This window comes from Penicillium alfredii (assembly GCF_028826965.1).
Source record: "Penicillium alfredii strain IBT 34128 chromosome Unknown utg000001l_segment0_segment0, whole genome shotgun sequence".
NCBI classification, from domain to species: domain Eukaryota; kingdom Fungi; phylum Ascomycota; class Eurotiomycetes; order Eurotiales; family Aspergillaceae; genus Penicillium; species Penicillium alfredii.
Window position 1 is genome coordinate 1288875 of NW_026622698.1, and position 17833 is coordinate 1306707.

General features: G+C 46.8%; 4 protein-coding genes across 4 annotated transcripts; 2 read left to right on the forward strand and 2 right to left on the reverse strand.

The window, feature by feature from the left end:
- Nucleotides 1-216: 216 nt before the first annotated feature.
- Nucleotides 217-1521, reverse strand: NUU61_000476 (uncharacterized protein; the record flags this gene model as incomplete). The annotated part of the gene is made up of 1 exon (XM_056651060.1): nucleotides 217-1521. The coding sequence occupies one exon, from the start codon at nucleotides 1519-1521 to the stop codon at nucleotides 217-219; it is 1305 nt and encodes a 434-aa protein (XP_056515910.1).
- Nucleotides 1522-2047: 526 nt separating this feature from the next.
- Nucleotides 2048-4354, forward strand: NUU61_000477 (uncharacterized protein; the record flags this gene model as incomplete). Its single annotated transcript, XM_056651061.1, has 1 exon — nucleotides 2048-4354. The coding sequence occupies one exon, from the start codon at nucleotides 2048-2050 to the stop codon at nucleotides 4352-4354; it is 2307 nt and encodes a 768-aa protein (XP_056515911.1).
- Nucleotides 4355-6835: 2481 nt separating this feature from the next.
- NUU61_000478 (cytochrome P450) lies at nucleotides 6836-8430 on the reverse strand (the record flags this gene model as incomplete). Its single annotated transcript, XM_056651062.1, has 2 exons — nucleotides 6836-7794; nucleotides 7854-8430. 2 exons carry the CDS (start codon nucleotides 8428-8430, stop codon nucleotides 6836-6838), a joined length of 1536 nt encoding a protein of 511 aa, XP_056515912.1.
- Nucleotides 8431-12828: 4398 nt separating this feature from the next.
- On the forward strand, nucleotides 12829-15195 carry NUU61_000479 (putative dynamin family GTPase; the record flags this gene model as incomplete). Its single annotated transcript, XM_056651063.1, has 5 exons — nucleotides 12829-12936; nucleotides 12998-13270; nucleotides 13324-13592; nucleotides 13644-13776; nucleotides 13831-15195. 5 exons carry the CDS (start codon nucleotides 12829-12831, stop codon nucleotides 15193-15195), a joined length of 2148 nt encoding a protein of 715 aa, XP_056515913.1.
- Between the last annotated feature and the right edge of the window lie 2638 nt (nucleotides 15196-17833).

Genomic DNA, 17833 nt, shown 5'->3' on the forward strand with positions numbered 1-17833 from the left:
TCTCGAAACTATACCACACAAACGCTATATATAGACCCAATCAGATGCCCTAATAGTACTAATGACTCGAATCCAAAGTATATTAGATAGATGATACCCTAGCCAACAACGTATTCCCTAGCTAGGAACGTTCCTAAATCTAGTAGAATTTATAAATGGCAGGTGTAATTAGGCTTCTTCATCCACCGCATGGACCATCAAGAAAAATAGTAGCGATCACACCTTCACAGATTTGAAACCAGCTTTCATCACCCGAACCACCATCATGACCAGCCCAGCAACACATCCGGCTACCCCTCCATAAACCCAAATGGCCGTCCAGTCATTATTAGATCCAAGGATGGCACCGCCGCTTGGTCCGCCAATTAGCAAACCACAACCACCAATGGCAAAGCCCTGTCCGATGCGAGTGCCAATCATAGCTTTGTTCTCAGTAAGTATTCGGAAGCAGACCGGTGGTAGTGCAACGACGACACCGCTGAAGAATCCCGTGACAATAGCTTCGACAATCATTCCGGCCTTGCTAACAACACCGAGAAAGCATAGGACGGTGACTCCCAAGAGGAGTGAGACAGGTGTAATTGTATTGAAAACCCCAATACGATCGGATATTGCGTTCGGCACAATACGTCCTATTATCGATGCTGCGTTGAAGACGGCAACCAGGTAGAAAGCCAGCTCGGTGTCGGTGAAGCCTTTATTCTGGGGGTAGAACGAGATGTAGAAGATCAAAATTGCATTGCCGATGAAAAGAATCAGCAAGCCTAGTGAAAACACCATGTATGGTCCATCGGTAAAGGCAGACCAGTCAATGATGGCCCGCGGCTTAGGCGCTCGAACCCTGACCCGCATGACAAGCACAGGCAAGATAAACGTGGCGAGCGCGATGAATCCGATGGTGCGCACCGCCCACGGGAAGCCGATTTTGTTGTTGAAGAGAAGCCTGTAAAGCACGATAGGGTAGATAATACCGCCCAAAGAGGAGCCTGACGAGGCAATGCCAACGGCGAGTCCCATGCGTGAGCTGAAATATGTAGGTAGCAGCGACACGGTTGGGGTGAAGAGCAGTCCACCCCCGATGCCAATGCAGAAAGCCTGGGCCAGTAAAGCCTGCCAGAATTCCGTGCAGAGCGAAAGCATCATAAGTCCAAAGACCACCATGAAGCTACCTGTCAAAAGGAGCAATCGAAGGTGACCACGGTCGTACAGTGGACCCGCAATCAGCCCAGTCAGCTGGAGCAGGAAACATTGAATGGAGCCAATCCAGGAGATGTTGGAAGACGAGGCCGTGAAAAGTTCGCCACTCTCGTAGTAGGTTTGAAACACCCCGAAAGTATTAATCATGCCCCATGTGTTGAAGAAGAGCATAAAACCGGCGGCTACTTGGAGCCACGCGACAGCTCCTCCGTCGGGAGGCGGTCCAGGAGTCGCAAGGGGCGCCGGATCATTTGCTTCGATCTTGAGATGGTTGCTGATTCCATCGGGTCCAGACATGTCTTCGACAGCTGTTTCGGAAGCCATACTAGGAGGTCAAGTTCGGGAAAATGCGAATGGTCCTGTGACGGTGCGGACCAGATGAAATGACAAGGGGGGGAAAGTAGAGAGAAATGAGGCCCATTGTGAGCTAGAAGATGAATGATATATAAATTATATGATTCTCCTCAATAAATGTATGCGATCCCTGACTGTACCCGAACTAGTGTTTTCCTTGTCCGGTCGGCGGAGGTAACTTGACTGCTGAGTTAACTAGTCAAATAACAAACTAGTTAATTAACCAAGTTCGTTCGTTAACTAGTTAGTTACCGTTGAATGTTGACAAATCCACTTTCGCCCGCTCGGGGACCGGAAGGGTCATGTGATGGGGCTTATTGTCGGGCTTACCAAGCGTGCCAAGCCGATTCGCCCGAGCGGCGGAAGAACAACGCGTGCCTACTTTCACTCATTTTTCTAATAAAAAGCCCATCTCAAGTCTTAGCTATCCTGGATGAGCTATCGCAGATCCTCTCTTAGATCCTTTTCCCGAGCTTCGAATTTTACTACCTGCAGCATGAATGACAACCTCGAGGAGGAGCCACTTGCGCCAAACCAAGGGCAGGAAGCCAAGCGGAGGAAAATTCGCAAAGGAACACGATCCTGCTGGGGATGCAAACATCGCAAGATTCGCTGCATATTCCCATCTTCTGATTCTGCTACTTGTGTTGAATGTCAACGGCGGCGTACCACTTGCATCAGTCAAAAACTACCGGAAGATCTAGTTCCAACACGACAAACCAGCAACAGTCGACATCTTGGAGAACGCATTGCGACAATTGAGAATATTATCAAGGATCTGGTCGTTACTCGAAGTGCCCAAACTCAGGGGGAAGAGCCCCGGAACGAGCCCCCGCAACCAGAGGGGCATACAAACCAACCTTCAAACTCAACCCCATCAATGCCTTGCCATGATGACCGGGTCTCAATTTGTCCTCGGTCAGCTTTCACTGCCGATTCTCCGGACTATGAAAGCTCTGGCAAAGTAGGTATCCAGGGGTATTCTCGCCAGGACAAAGGAACTACCCCGAGCAATAGTCATGGCGAAGGTCGGAAAGAGAAAAGGAAGTGGACTCAATCAACTTCATTACGAGCACCTACCCAATCTCGAGATGACGCAAGAATCGACTCGTCCATACTACAACGACCATCGAGTCCAGATGAGGCTGCAGTTATACACCATCTACTATCAGCCTTTCCATCCCGAGATAATGCGAAGATATTGGCCAAGGAAAGCTCTAGACCATCGCTTTACGCCCACCTGGCCAATTTCCAGCCCCACAGCAAGTTGACACGCGATGCTCTTACCGCTGCTGCTACCTCCGACGCCATTCATCCGACAACATTGTCTCCTTGTCCAAATCCACATCCAGTTCTATTAGCAAGACAAATGATCATATTCGCAATAACTCTGCAAAGCCCGAGCGGAGAAAAGGTTCATGGACTTTCTGAGCCACGGGGGTTACTGATGCGCCGGCTCATGGCAGCTGCAACAACATGGGTGACAAAGAGGGAGTGGCAGGGAACCCTCGAAAGCGTGCTTTGCATCATGCTCGAGGGTGTCTTTGAGGTTAACTGCGGTAATCTTCGACGAGCGTGGGCTGTATACCGCAGAGCAATGACGGTAGCGCAATTGATGGGCCTCCATCGTTCACCTCTCCCTCCTATAAATCGAATCGACTCACGATTAGATATGGACCCTGCTTTTATGTGGTTCCGTATAGTCTATATGGACCGCTATCTTAGCCTTTTACTCGGCCTTCCCCAAGGCACGACTGACAAGAGCATGGCATCGACTCTGCAGAATGATACACCACTCGGGAAATTCGAGCGTCAACTAGCCGTGATCGCATCTCATATTCTGGAACGCAACGAGTATCCCTTAACAGATAAATCTTTCACAAATTACTTTGGGATGACCCAATCTATCGATACACAGCTCTTGGAAGTTTCAAGAAGTGTACCCTCCAGCTTTTGGAGGCCGGCAAATTTCCAAGGCCTTACTCCAGGATCACCGGATGCTCTATTGGAAACTGTGCGATTAGCATGCCAGGTTTATTATAACAGTCTGTTGATTCAGTTGCACCTGCCTTGCGCCATCTCTGGCATAGGTAGCCATACAGAGCATGAATACTCAAAGGTTACCTGTGTCAATGCCAGTCGCGAGATCATGACGCGCTTTATTTCTCATCGGACATTCAATCCTATGTCTTCATGCTCGCGCCCTGTCGACTTCTTCGCGTTCCTGGCAGCTATGACAATCTTACTTACCTATCTTGATGCTCATCGCGAAGCGACAAACTTCCTAGCGCATCAGCGTCTAGGCGACCGTGCAACATTAGAGCAAGTTCTCGATTTAATGGATCTTGTCAGCAGGATAGACAATGATGCAATGACCCGAAAATCTGCCGAATTGATACGTCGCCTCCTTGATATCGAAGCTGATGCCTTCGAAGGGATCACGTATGTACGGACCATGGCGGAAGAAAGCCAACCCACACAGGAAACTCTCCAGGACGAGAAGCAGTTATACCTGCACATACCTTACCTCGGAAGCATCAAGATCGCTCGGCAGGCTTCTCCCCCGAGCGTGACAGGAAGATCCCATGACGCCGAGTTCCAGCTAGAGCAGCCAAACATTTCCACTGATGGTGGTACCCTTGTGTGTCCTCAAATATCGCTGATAGAAGAGCACCAACCGCAAATGGATATCCCCACAGTCACGGCAGGTGTTGATGACTGGGCTTTCCAAGGTGTGGATATGGCGTTCTTCGATAGCCTGACAAAAGGAATGCTTGATGTATCAGGCCCTGGACCGAATTGATGATGAAGTCTTTTTTTTCCGAGTTAGCTAATTATGTATACAATTATCATGTGGGTGTGAAGGGCTACATCCAAACTTGTTCAATTTAACGGTGCCACGATCTGTTTATATAAAGCTTAAAGATGATCTATGGGTGGGTCTTGGCTGAAAAGTGGGCGGATCGGTCATGTTGCTATACATACAGAGGTCCATATCAAAAGTCTTAAGCAGGCCCACTGCATACTATCCCAAATTTAGTATAGCGAATCATATATTCTAAATATATTACTATAATATAATATTTCTTTTATAAATTAGAAAGATATAGTTATAACTTATATTAGAACGAAAACTATATTTAATAACGGTATATTATTAAAATAAGCAAATAAACCATCTATCCTAATTTAGAAAATTATACTAAAGTAGTTTAAGAGTAGATTGACCCGCGGGTTAACGGGTCAATCTATAGGCAGGTCAGGATTTTGTTAGCCCGACCTATAGATCGTGGGTTTAGGTCATGGGTCAAGACCTTTGACCCACAGGACGGGTCTGTCCATGTCTAATAGTGGCCGATGGTTCTTTTAGTCTGTGAAGGGATACGTGCCTACAGTTATCGCAGGGAGTTAATAAACTGATCGATTAGTTTGGGTACATAAAGGGTATGGCGAACGCATATACGGTTTCGAAAGCACTGTAACAATATCGTCCTTTCTATCATTCTCAGCTTTTGTACAGGCTGTTCGAAGGGTTTCGAGGATCACCTTGCTTTCAGAAAGACCTATAGTAGCAGATGTGCAAGAGGCAATGAATCAATTTTGCTATGATGTGAGACAGGACAGGGGGCTTATGTTAGAAGACTCGCCAGGAAGTTACATACTCTCGTAGTCTGTCTTGCTATTGGTTGAATTGTAGTTACACCAAATCAGGGATACGCAGTCTGGGATATGTAGTCACTAACCAATCGTTTATATAGTCTAGTCGCTACGCTAATCTACTCACTCCAAGCAATTTACAACGACTTACTATTTTCCTTAGATAGATTCACTGGAGACATCGCGATTTAGAACATTCTGTGGAGTCCCGGACCCTACTTGCGACGAGTGCTGAAAGAGCAGGTGAGTCTTTTTTTGTTGTTCAGTGGCTATTCACAGGTGATCATGCAATAGCACACGCACGAAGCAATAGATCTGCCACACCAGTTCCTCCGTAATTTAAATTCACTCCATCGATCACCCTCGTCGTCGAGATCACGCAAGCTTGAGACTATCCACTATCCCATTGGACCTTGATTTAGTTGGTAGTGGCGATGTACATATACTTTAGCGCGAATGCATCTCGGTGGAGTAATACTATCCAATGATTTAATACTGCAGTTCAGCTAAGCCGATCAATATGGAGATGGCGCATCTTAGCGTGATTTTCGCCCATTTTCTTATCCATTCTCGTCTGCCAGGGATCAGAACACCCATCTCCCGACTCCTGGCCCCCTCGAAACTTCGTGTTCGTATTTATCTAAAGCCATGTCATTTTTCCCCCTTCCCCGGCAGATCAACCCGCGGAGGACCGACGGCCGAAAACGGCTCCCGGATTATAAGTCACTGTTTCTTCAGGCGGGAAAGACCCGCGAAGAGACCGGACTGAAGGGCGTACGCCTGTACAGAGCGTGGCATTGTTTGCATTGTTTATAAAGTCCGCACATTCCACGTCCTCATTAAGACAGCCGCTGTTTCTTGAGTGACGTGCTCCATTATATTTGTAAAGAACCTAGACCCCTTCCGGGGAGCCTCTGATCAAATTGCCTAAAGGGTTTGAAAGTACAGTGGGTGATCAAAAGTTTGCATACCCTACCCCACACCCCTACACCGCATTTTCTTGACCGCTTGCCTATTAATATAGCTGCTTACCTTAGTATATACACGCTATATCTACCTACTTTGCTTAGACTAGATACTATTTTTATGTATAATAATGCGCCAGTTCATCGCACGTATATCGTACGTGAGCTTTTAGAGCGATATAGGGTTAATACTATGGTATGGCTACCTTATTCGCTAGATCTCAATCCAATTGAGAACGTCTGGGCTTTATTAAAAGCAAAAATCTATAATCTATATCCTAAGCTACTAGATATGCCTAATAATAATACTACACTAGAATTTCTGATCGATATAGCGTAGAAAGCATGGGATTTAATTGATTAGGGGGTTCTGTAAAATCTATCGAATTCGATGCCAAATCGGGTGAAAGTAGTTATCGAAGTAGAGGGTTGGTATACCAAATATTAGTATGATACTAGTATATAGGGGTTAAAATGCAGGAGAAAGAGTTTTTTGACTGGCTGAATATTATATATTATATAATATCATGTGGGTCAGGGGGTGGGGTATACAAACTTTTGATCACCCATTCTATACAGCCAATGAAACGTATCAGGGATAACCATTTTTTTTTATTTTATTTATTTTTTTTTACAATCCCTGGCAATGCACTTGTAACGCCTCAAGCCTGATAATCCGTCGCAATCTTTCCAAGGATTACATTGGGATCAGTGTCCGTAACTGCCCACGCCCTTTCTAGTGTCTCATGATGCTTGGCACTCCGAATGCTAAACTTGGCATCGAAATCACGCGGACTAGAAGAGAAAGCATGATCGATATCCCAGAGCGCGACCTCCCGCTCCCCATGAGCAAATTTATAACCCCATAGTAGTCGGGCAATGTTAATGAACAGACTATCTCGACCGATAAATTTACCCAGGCATACGCGCCGGCCATACCCGAAGGGGGCGCTATTAGGAAGCTCCGGGTTCTCCACCCACCGTTCGGGAAGGAAGTCGCGGGCATTACGGTAGAGGCCTTCATTGAAACCAATGGCCCATGTATTTGCAAATACCGTTGTGCCCTTAGAAAAGCGATAGCCACCGTACTCATCGCCGCGGGTGTTGCAGTGTGGAACGCCGAGAGGTATCACTGCTTGCCACCGGCAGCATTCGTTCACGATGGCCTTGATATAAGGTAGGGAAGGCATGTCGGAAAAGGAGGGAACGCGGTCAGAGCCGACAATTTGGTCGAGTTCAGTCTGTGCCTTTACCACACATTCCGGGTGAAGGAGCATGGCTTTTACGAAGACGCGGAGGACTGAAGGAACTGTTTCGAAAGCAGCCTGGAGGGAGGCTCCAAAGAGCATGGACAGCTCATCAGTCGGCATATCTCGTGCTTCGGGACGAGTGAGGCTATGCTTGACCCAGTTCCATGACGAGGTGGACTGGGCTTTGAGTAGGTTTCTGGAGTAGAGCGAAGTTGCCTCGGAGTAGAATCCCTTGCCGAAGGCTTTCCAGGGTGCAAGGAAGCCGGGAAGATAGTCGAGGACCGGGAAAATTTCACCGAGTGCAAAATGGAAGTTGAACAGAACCTCCATTATTCGATAAGTCAGTTGTTCGGACTGATGGATCTCGGCCTCTCATCGTGGTCAAGTCGACGCCCGTAAGCTAGGGCGTTGGTCACGCTGGCGGAGTAACGGCGGAAGTTTGCTAAGAAGTCGTTAGATGTGAGCAAGTTAATCATCACTTGAAGACTTTCAACTTCCTCTAGCTGCCGGTACTTGCGGGAGGCATTTTCCGTAGTGACGGATGCGAGAATGCGCCTGTGGGCTTGCCATTTTTTGCCAAAAGGCATGAGTGCGATGTGCAGGCCCCGAGTGGCGTGCCGACCCGCAACCACAATCTCCGGGCGGCTATTGTAGAGAGTGCCCTTCCGCAACATCAGATCCTGACAGACATCGTGCGAGGCAATGCTGACCATGAGCCGGCTGCCGGACCGGAAACTGATAATGGGCCCGTATTTTTGGTGCCATTCGAGCAGTAACTCAGGTAGAGGTTTTGACAGAAGCTGATGAATATTTCCAATGATTGGAAGTGGTGATGGGCCCGGGGGGAGTGGTAGCTTGCGGAGATACAATCCACCCAGTATTAGGCACGCGCACAGCGACAGAAGATGCGGCCACTGAAGCGGGGTATACATGATGCTTTTCACAAGTCTGGATACAAGGCCGCGGTCGATGGGGTTGCCAGATACACTGACATTGAACAAATCCATGCTCGAGTGTTGTAACTGATGTTGGTTGGTCGCATCCGGACTTGTCCATGTGCCTTTAATATTGTAATCCCACGTCATCGAGGGGTCTGATTCATGACAAATTATTTCGCCTAAACTCGGTGTCGGTGGAAGTGATGGGCACGTTGGACCCTTAATCATACATATTTGCTGTAGATCAAGTACACGTAATGAACCCATCATAGATCAGACAGCCACCGGCGACACGTCAGTTACTGTGACAATCAATGTTGGCTCCATGGTAATAGTCCTATGATAATAGTCCCGCTGGACTCGCTGCATATCAGACGTCGTACAGAGCAGTGCCTCTACGCTCCACACGTCAGCCAGTCATGCGCGACACCCGTGTCAGTGACTATGACATGCCTCCTGGAGACCTTCTTGCATCTAGTACTGCACGATGCGATCATAGACCATGCGGAAACTCACCTCGGGAAACTAATCCAAGATTTTTTTCAAGCGGACTGGTATCGAGCCTCTATATGGTCCCATAAATTCGGGGACCTCCAGCTCCTTTGCTCTTTATCCTTCTCTCACTGCCTTCGCCGTTCCCACACACACGGAAGAAAAGTTTCATTCATCCGAGAAAGAACTATGACGGTCAGTGGTGAAGCATGCACTACCTGTACAGCCAATACCCACCAAGTCGAGTGTTCGCTTGACTTTGATGGTAGCTCTGCGGGTCGCTGAGCTAGTATGCCAGTCCATCGATCATCTGCTTGAACAACCGGCTAGTCGGCCTAGCGGGGCATTCCATGATAGTGGAATGTACCGTTCTTGTCGAGGAAACAGAAATGTCCATGTGACTATGGACAAGGAACAAAGGCTGGAAGACCTCGTCCCCATGATCGATATAGCCACTGATTATCTATAGAAGCTTAAAGGCACCTAGCTAAGGGGGGCCCAAGATTTAAACTAGTTTTTGGGCCCCCGTCGACTCGCTTAATCGACTAGGGCCTAAAGAATTCCTTATTATCTAAGCTAATTTTATATATATAAATCTTTTTTTTATCTTTTTTATTCTATATCTACTATATTATAGTATCTTTATAGTATTTCTATAATCCTTTATTTAGACCCTAATTCCGATTACTATAAGAAATTACCCTAATTAAGCTAGGGTCTAAGTTATCTTCTAGTTAATATATTATTTAATTTATCTCCTAGTTTAGTGGCTAATATTATCCGCAAGTAGGCGGAACTGATGCGAGCCGTCACACGGCAAAGCCGTTGGCGATATACGCGACGTCCGCGCTACTTGACTGATATAGCATAAGGAGCTCGACTCACTTTTCGAATTGTACATATTGCGTTGAAATAGGCCTTTATAAATAGATCATTAACCAAATCTTGCGCCATAATTACTGGCTAGCAACCGCGACCACTAACACTTGCAATTACATACACGGTCAACCTGATTGAGCTTTTTGAATACTAGGCATGTAAGTTCCCTTATCGGAGCCAAACTAACTCTCTTATTGCTTGAGGCCAGTATGCGACCTACCGGTCTCCCGTCTTATACTCGCCTGCAAACAGCAGCTTAGTAAGTCCACTCCTCTTGTTTTTCTAGCTAGCTACTTCTCCTAGTTTTCGTCTCATTATCTCAATAGATCCAGTTGATCTTATTCCTTCATCCTCAGACTTGTCTCTCTTTAATAGTCCAGATATCATTGAATTCTCTATGCAGGAGCCTCTTTTCCTAAAGATAGGTTATCCAGATAACACTAGTCACGGCAATAACAATCCTCAATTGCAGCCTGCCAAAACATCTAAAAGATTTAGTTAGATTGACCGTGTTCAAGCGAAAGAGATTAGCAATCACGTCGCTTTGCCGCAGCTCGTGGTTTACGGTGATCAGTCGGCAGGAAAAAAGCTCCGTTCTCGAAGGTATTAGCGTTTATCCTTTTTCTCGACTAGACTCTATACACAGTTTCCGACCGAAATAGTAGTGCTAAGAAGGCTGGGGTCGGTTATTCGTGACAGAAAATAGCAGGCCTAGGTACTCTATTTTTAATATATACTGTTGATCCAGGTGAGGCCTATCCAATCAGAAGAAGCAATAAGCGCCAATCTCTAATATAATAGGATAGGATAGAAAGCTTTGGGAGCCAATAGACTTAGTTCAACTAGGAAATAAATTGGCCGCCACAAATAACTAGTTACAAGAGTGGACAGTGCTTTGCCCATTCAACCGTTATTTCTCAGATATTGTAAGTATCAGCGCCTATAGATAGACCGACTAGGCTGTGGCTTACCCTTAGTATATACGTCCGGAATCCTACGCCCTATAGTTATTAGTGGCCCTCTACTATCCAATTTGTCCAATGTACTCTTATTGTTCGAGAGTCCCGCGATAGCGTAGCGTGCCTAGGACGAGCGTGGATTACGCCGAATCCAAATCCGAATCGGCCAAGGCCTCCCTCCCTTTTCTCCACAAAAACACAAAAGAGCCTAAATATACGGAGCGGGAACAACCGCCCGATTGCTAGTCAATATCCTAGATTACTATATCTTTAAATGAGAACGCTTTTGAAAATCCTTAAGGTTTGTAAGGAGCAGCCCACTTATTATTATCACTGCCCCGATGCGGCGTCCAAGATCACTACAAGGACCGCCAGGAAAGTATATGTCCGTATTAGACCTTGTATATATATTAGCGAGGCGCTGGCTATGTGCAGATGTCAAGACACCTGAGTGTTTCAGGTGGAGTGGTATAATCCAATGATGCTATGGAATAGTTCAGCTGAAAGGGTCAATACGGCTGTCGCGCGACTTGGGTGATAAATCACCCGGCTTCTCACCCTGTTTATTGCACTCCCCCTTAACTCTTCTCACCTAGGGTTAAATAGGTACTATATAAGCTATTTCCTTAGGTTATCCAGTACATACGACCACAGGGTGTGGAGAACAGGGCTTCCCGTCCGCTCAGCCGTACTTAAGCCACACGCCGGCTAGTTAGTAGTTGGGTGGGTGACCACCAGCGAATCCTGGCTGTTGTATGTTTTTGCTTCGAAGCTATTTTTTATAATCGCCTCAATTTTCAGTTCCTTCAGGCCTTCTTCCTTCACTCTAAACCGTTCGAACACTTTGTCGCTTCACTTGTCTGTTCTGCATTTCCATCAGCAAGCTGACGCGTCTCTCGGCTGACTTTCCCAAGATGCTGAGATGAATTGCACTCCTAGCTAACTCACCCAGCTAGCGCGCGGTTAATTTTTTTTTTTTGTTGTTGTCTACTTCGGTACGGCTATTATTGAAACCTTATCTTACGCCTCTTTGGGTTCTCTAAGATAAGCTCATTTACTTTTCTTGGCATCTGTTCGAATTAAAATCCCGGCGTGTGGCTTATTTGCGGCTCGTAGTCGATAAGTGTCGGCGAAGTGAGAATTGGATAAATGTGCGCATTGAAATTGCGTCTTTAGGGTCAGAGGTGAATGCATTATAGATTTTATTCTGCGTCACCGCAAAATTTATATAGGCTTCTAAATTTAACTCTCGAGTTGCCGCGAGTCTATTGCGTCGGGTTCGAACATCTGAAACATTGGTTTTCTTGGCATATGTGATGTAACATCATGTCGATCTAAAGTCTCCTAGAACTGCTCGGAAGTTCATTTTGCTTTTTTCTCTACCGAAGGTCCAGGCAGCGCAAAGCTTTATACCCCATCTTACGATATAACAGCCACCTTAGTCGGACCAAAACATATAACTTGCCATCTAAAATGACAGATCGGGTCCAATAGCTAGCATGAGTAGGTTCATGGCTACTTGCTATACTATAAGCTAGGAGTTCGGGCAAAAATTTGTCTGAAGAAATGGTAAATGGCTGTTCTGGAAGTGTTTCCTCGTTTCTCCGGCAAGTGGGGTTGCTGACTTCGGCTGAAAATATGGTGATTGTAAGGCCAATCATTTGGGAATTTTTTTGCCTGACTATGGAGTACGATCTCTATCTTACCGGCCCGTGCCTTTTCAATAGCCGCCATGCTCCGCAGGTTGCGTGATCAGAGGAGACCGAACGAGCCATGTAATTGCGCTAAGGGCATCAAAAGTACGTGATGCGTTCTGCAGATGGAACATGGCATTTCTAATTCTTATTCGATGCCTTGAGCATTAACCTAATGTGACGGGATGATGCGCTGATTATTATTTCGAAACGATACCGGGATCAGTGCCCTCGGCGGTTAGTGGGTGAAACATGCACGGTGACTGCAGCAAGACCGCGCGGCAAGACTGCGTTGCAACGATGGTCTCTCTTTAGCAGCGGGGATGCTGAAGCAGAATTGCCTGAACGGCCCGCTAGTCTTATAAGAGATATTTTGCAGTGGTGACTAACGATAGACATATTTAAGCAAGCCGATGTCCACAGACAAGCCCCCCAGAGCCAAAATGGGCAAAAGACCACGCCACTTCGCCGGGGTCGAAAGCTCTGAGCAGCTGGCCTTCATCGACGAGCTGCAGACTCTCGGGCTGAGTGGCACAGTTAACCTACCAGAGGTTAGTCCAAAGGATCAATTTCCATCACTGCGACCAGTAATACGATACTGATGTTCACAAGCTCGTGGTAGTAGGTGACCAAAGCGCGGGCAAGAGCTCGGTGCTCCAAGCTATCACAGAGGTCTCGTTTCCGGTGAAAGACGGAACTTGCACTCGGTTCCCCATCCAGATCTCTTTTCGCCAGACTTCCACTGAGAAGGACTTGCCTATTAAAGGCACGATCGTGCCCGGTCGGCAATCCGAGAATGACGCAGCATTTTTAGCTCGCATCAAGGACTTTAAAGTCGAGAGGAAGGAGCTGACGACGGATGTCATGAGGGAGATTATCGAAAAGGTATGCTCAGTGCCGTATACTATTGGATATAATCTCATGGCTGGGTGATCCAGGCAACCGAATGCATTTTTGACGCACATCGGCCTGGAGAGAGGGTGAGTCTAAGCGACGCCACACTGCGCATTGAGCGGTCGGGCCCGGACGAGATGCATTGGACTATCACCGATCTTCCGGGGCTCATTCGGAGCGATAAAAAAAAGAGAGAGCATATGCCGAATGGCGCAATTGGTGACGGGTCGGAAGATGCGCCAATGCAGATGAATGCAGCTGTTGCATCGGATTTGGCACGCGCGTATCTAACAAATGACCGAAACATCGTCTTGTAGGTCATCAGACAGCATCGTCTCTCAAATCCTGGCTGATAGCAAAGCAGAGTTGTTATTGATGATGTAGATGTGGAGCGCCTCCGGATCTTCGAACTAATGGAGGAGATCCCAGGTCTGGAAAAGCGATGTATTGGCGTGCTGAACAAGTGTGATCGCAAACAAGAAGGATCGGATGAATGGGTATGTCGCTCTATAGGCTTCACCCGCAACGAATCATGCTAAGTCCCAATTCAGATGGTGAAACTCCTTCGGAACGACCTCTCAACTGTTCCTCGCCTCGACCACGGGTGGTTCGGATTACGAAGCCGAGTTCCTAACGAAGTCCACATTACTGATGCAGAGCGGGACGAAAGAGAAAGTGCCGAATTTATGAGAAAAGACTGGCAAGAAGTCCCGAAAGACCGCACAGGAATACAAGCGCTCGTGAAATATGTCGACAGCGAACGACGAGCGCAGATCCAGACTGGTATTCCGCGCATTCTGGAAGAGATTCGTCAGAAGCTTCGAGAATGTGAGTCAGATCTAAGCCATATGGGTGAAGCTCGAGATAGTCCAAAGGCCCAGCGGTATTTTATCTTCCAGTTTTGCAACAAGATGCAGCACATGGCAGAGGCGACACTTAGAGGTCAGTACCAAGCTGTGCCTTCTGAGGACCCGCGGATTATGCTTCGCTACGAAGTGCAACGTCGCCTAGATCAATTCTATGCAGAGATGGTGGATGACAGAAATATGCCACTTCCATTCACAAACTACGAAAAAGATCTGAAAATCCTCAGCGACTCAGACCCAAAAGAATGGGACAGGATCGCCAGCAATTCCAGTGGCATATATGCTGAAATATACAAGGAAGCCAAGATCAGCGAAGGCTGCAGTCTTCCCGGCACTGTGCATCCAGACGTCGAAGAAAAAATCTTCCGCAAGCAATCCATCCATTGGGAAGCCATTGCCCGCCGATTTGTCGATGATGTGAAGGATCTGGTTAAGCTCTGCCATGATGTTCTAATCCGCATTGCTATACCTCAAAGCAAAGTGCGATTGGAGGTCAGTCGTATAATGGGCAAGACAATGGATGCATGGGACAACGATGCAAAGAAAGCTCTTTCCGAACTATTGGAAGATAATAGAGCTAGACCTTTGGTCACCCGCAACCCGCAGTTGGTGAATCAATTGAACTATGCGGATCATTATCGAGGTGAAGTCCTTCTCGGGGAAGGATCGTCTAAAAGACCATCTTTGGAGCATGATCAGCAGGAAGATGTCAAGAGCAAGCTCAAGCCCAATGGTAACCGTCCTCGGTTTATCTCCACGATTCTCAGCCAGGTGTTGTTCGTCCGTGCTCGGCTGCAATCATACTATGAGATTGCTTTGTATCGCTTTGTGGATAACGTAGCGATGCAGGTGGTGGAGCGACATATCCTGGGACCAAAATGCCCAATGCTAGCCGTGTCCGTCGAGACATTTGCTAGGTTGGATGATGAAGAGCTGGATGCAATAGCCGGGGAAGATCAATCCGATGTCATGATGCGAAACAGGCTTGAGAGACTACAGTCCCGGTATACCAACGCACTCGGTAAGTGGGAGAGGGTGAGGATGTTTTAGAAGTAAGTCCTGGCGTCTCCTATGGAAAACCATTTTTCTTATGTTGCCATCATGTTTATTATTCGCTGCAATACGGCTTTGCTCTCTGCAAGCCGTGCGGGTGTTACTTAGTAACAAGTCCACTCTTTCTCTACTGTCAATTCAGTTATATTCGCTCATTTGTGCATATCCATACATGCAAGTAAAGTGATATGGAACTTCGGGGCACGGATACCATTGTTCGTTCATCCCCCAACTCACCTTGCTTACTCTTGCCAGAAACAAAAAAAAAAAAAAAAAAAAAAAAAAAAAAAATAGGGTTGTATTTAGTATAAGGGGAAGTCTACGTTGTAAATAGACCCTAGTCAACCCCTTTATTCCGAGTGTATCCTCGGTGTGACATATAGGAAAGCTTTTAAGTTTCGCCCGAATCTTTAAGAGTAACCATAGTATTATTCAATTCTCAAGACGAAATGAAAGCTTGGAATTTGTATCTATATGCACCTTGCTAGCCTTGCTCTTCGCGGCTTCGACATCAGCAGTTTCTTTTACCTCCTGACGGTGAGTCTGTTCATGATTATTAGCTCCAAAGATCCCTACTGACGGGTATTATGATACAACGACGTCGGGACAGGGCCCAGGAGAGTATTGTTGCACCAAGGCTGTAACTCTTGCCGTTTCCTAGACCTTTGCAAGCTTGAAATGGGTGTGGTCTAGGGTGACTGTCGATTCACCTGAAAGGGCCTGGAATTTTTATTGTTTGTCGCGGGAAAGCCTCGTAGTCTCGCACTTAGACCGCCTTGAGATGAGGTATTATCCTGTGATCAACAAGTTTTCCCCCATATCCTTTTGGCGTACACAAAAGCTTTTTCCGGTTTTAATTATTAGTTGCGCCATAAATCACATTGATCTCATAAGGCGTGATCTGAGGATTTTTCTGTTGTCCCTGAGATGCTGGGACGAGTTGCTGATGCACTCGGAAATCGTATCGATGGAAGAGGACCCATCATAACCACCGAAAGGTGCCGGGCTCAATTCAAGGCCTCCGGTATTCTATCTCACCATCCCGTCGTCGATCAGCCTGTTCAGACTGGTCTAAAAATGAATGACACCATGGTGCCAAATTTGGTAGTAGTCAGCTTAGGGGTTAGCGTGAGCTGATAATCGGGAACCGTCAAACTGGGAGATGGCCATTGCTCTAGACAAAATACTTGTCGCCAGGGAAGATAGGATGTCGCCGGTGCTGAGGCCGAACAACTACTAATCTACTTACGTTGTGGTGTAAGGTCAAGACTCTAGAGGAGAACGATAAGATAGAATACCCCATTGTCGTAACCACAACCTTTTCGCTGCTCCTTTATAACTTTTGTCCTCTTTGCTGGTTGTACTAGATAGAGATGCTCCTGCCTCTGGAAATTCTATTCTAGATGGGATTTAGGCATGAAAGGGATAGTATGATAGTATGTATTCTCACTTAAAATGAAAGAAAAGTAATCCATTCAGCTGCGCCTGAATATCACACATAGCTTAATGGACATGGGTTGTGGGCTCTGAGGTCGCAGTTTCAATCCAAGAATAGGTGGGTTACGCGGCGAATAGGGTTCTTCGGCTCTCAACGTACACACACAGTCCAGCGCTGGAGAGACGGTAATAATATACCAAAAACGGGTTAAGATTTCTTGAAATCAACGTGCCAAAAACAATCGAAAAGTTAGGTGGTGAGACATTTTGAGCTTCATTTGCCGTCTTGGAGGACTCAACTGTTGGGACTGGGTTCTGCCAGCCTTTCTCCACCGCCTCCCTGACCGCCCGTAGCGGACCTATAGGTAGCAGATAGCTTCGTTTCTCTTCTTCTCTCTTAGAGATAGAGACAGACCCTATAGATAGACAATTTGATTCTCTCTCTCTTCTGCTCCCTTCCTCAGAGCTCTGCCTTCCCGGCTTCCCCTAGTGCTCCTTGAGATCAACAAACCTCTATATAATACACCAATGGATTTATTGACTGAAAATTTGCGCTTTGGGGTATGTTAGAATCAGCCATATTGGCTATATCTACCAAGTGGCTCTCCTTATATATCTGTCAGCAGGGGATGATGCTGATGAAGACAGAATGAACAAAGTAGAAGCTCTACGATGAAGATCCGTGGAGCTGAAAGAAGAGGTAGATGCAGATGAGATGGTGATGGAAGGAAGAGAATACTCAACCCTCCAGAACTATCTAATCTACGCGGGGGACTCTGACCGGGCGACACCTGAGGTGTCACCAATCTAGATTCATTCCACCTGTAGATTATATCCATTCACGTATGTTCCTCTCTATTTCTTACGTATATCACCCAAAGGGTACAAAGTATTCGGGGTGAACTGCCGCCTGAATCTGCCTGAAGAGGGCTGGATAGGGCTGAATAGGGCGGCGAGCCGCCCACGACCGAACCGACGGCGTCGGGTGACCCCCATCATACTTGAATGTGGTATGTTTTTTTCTTCTTCTTTTTTTGTGTAACCTTATCGCTTCATTTAACTTTCCCACAGCCGCCTAAATACGCTGGCGTGACCCTCGGCTAAGCTTCCACACTTACGTGCCACTCGTCCCATCGAACCCATATACAGCACCCTTCTGTCGCCTCGAGCCCTCCCGCTCGGTGTTAGAATCATTTCT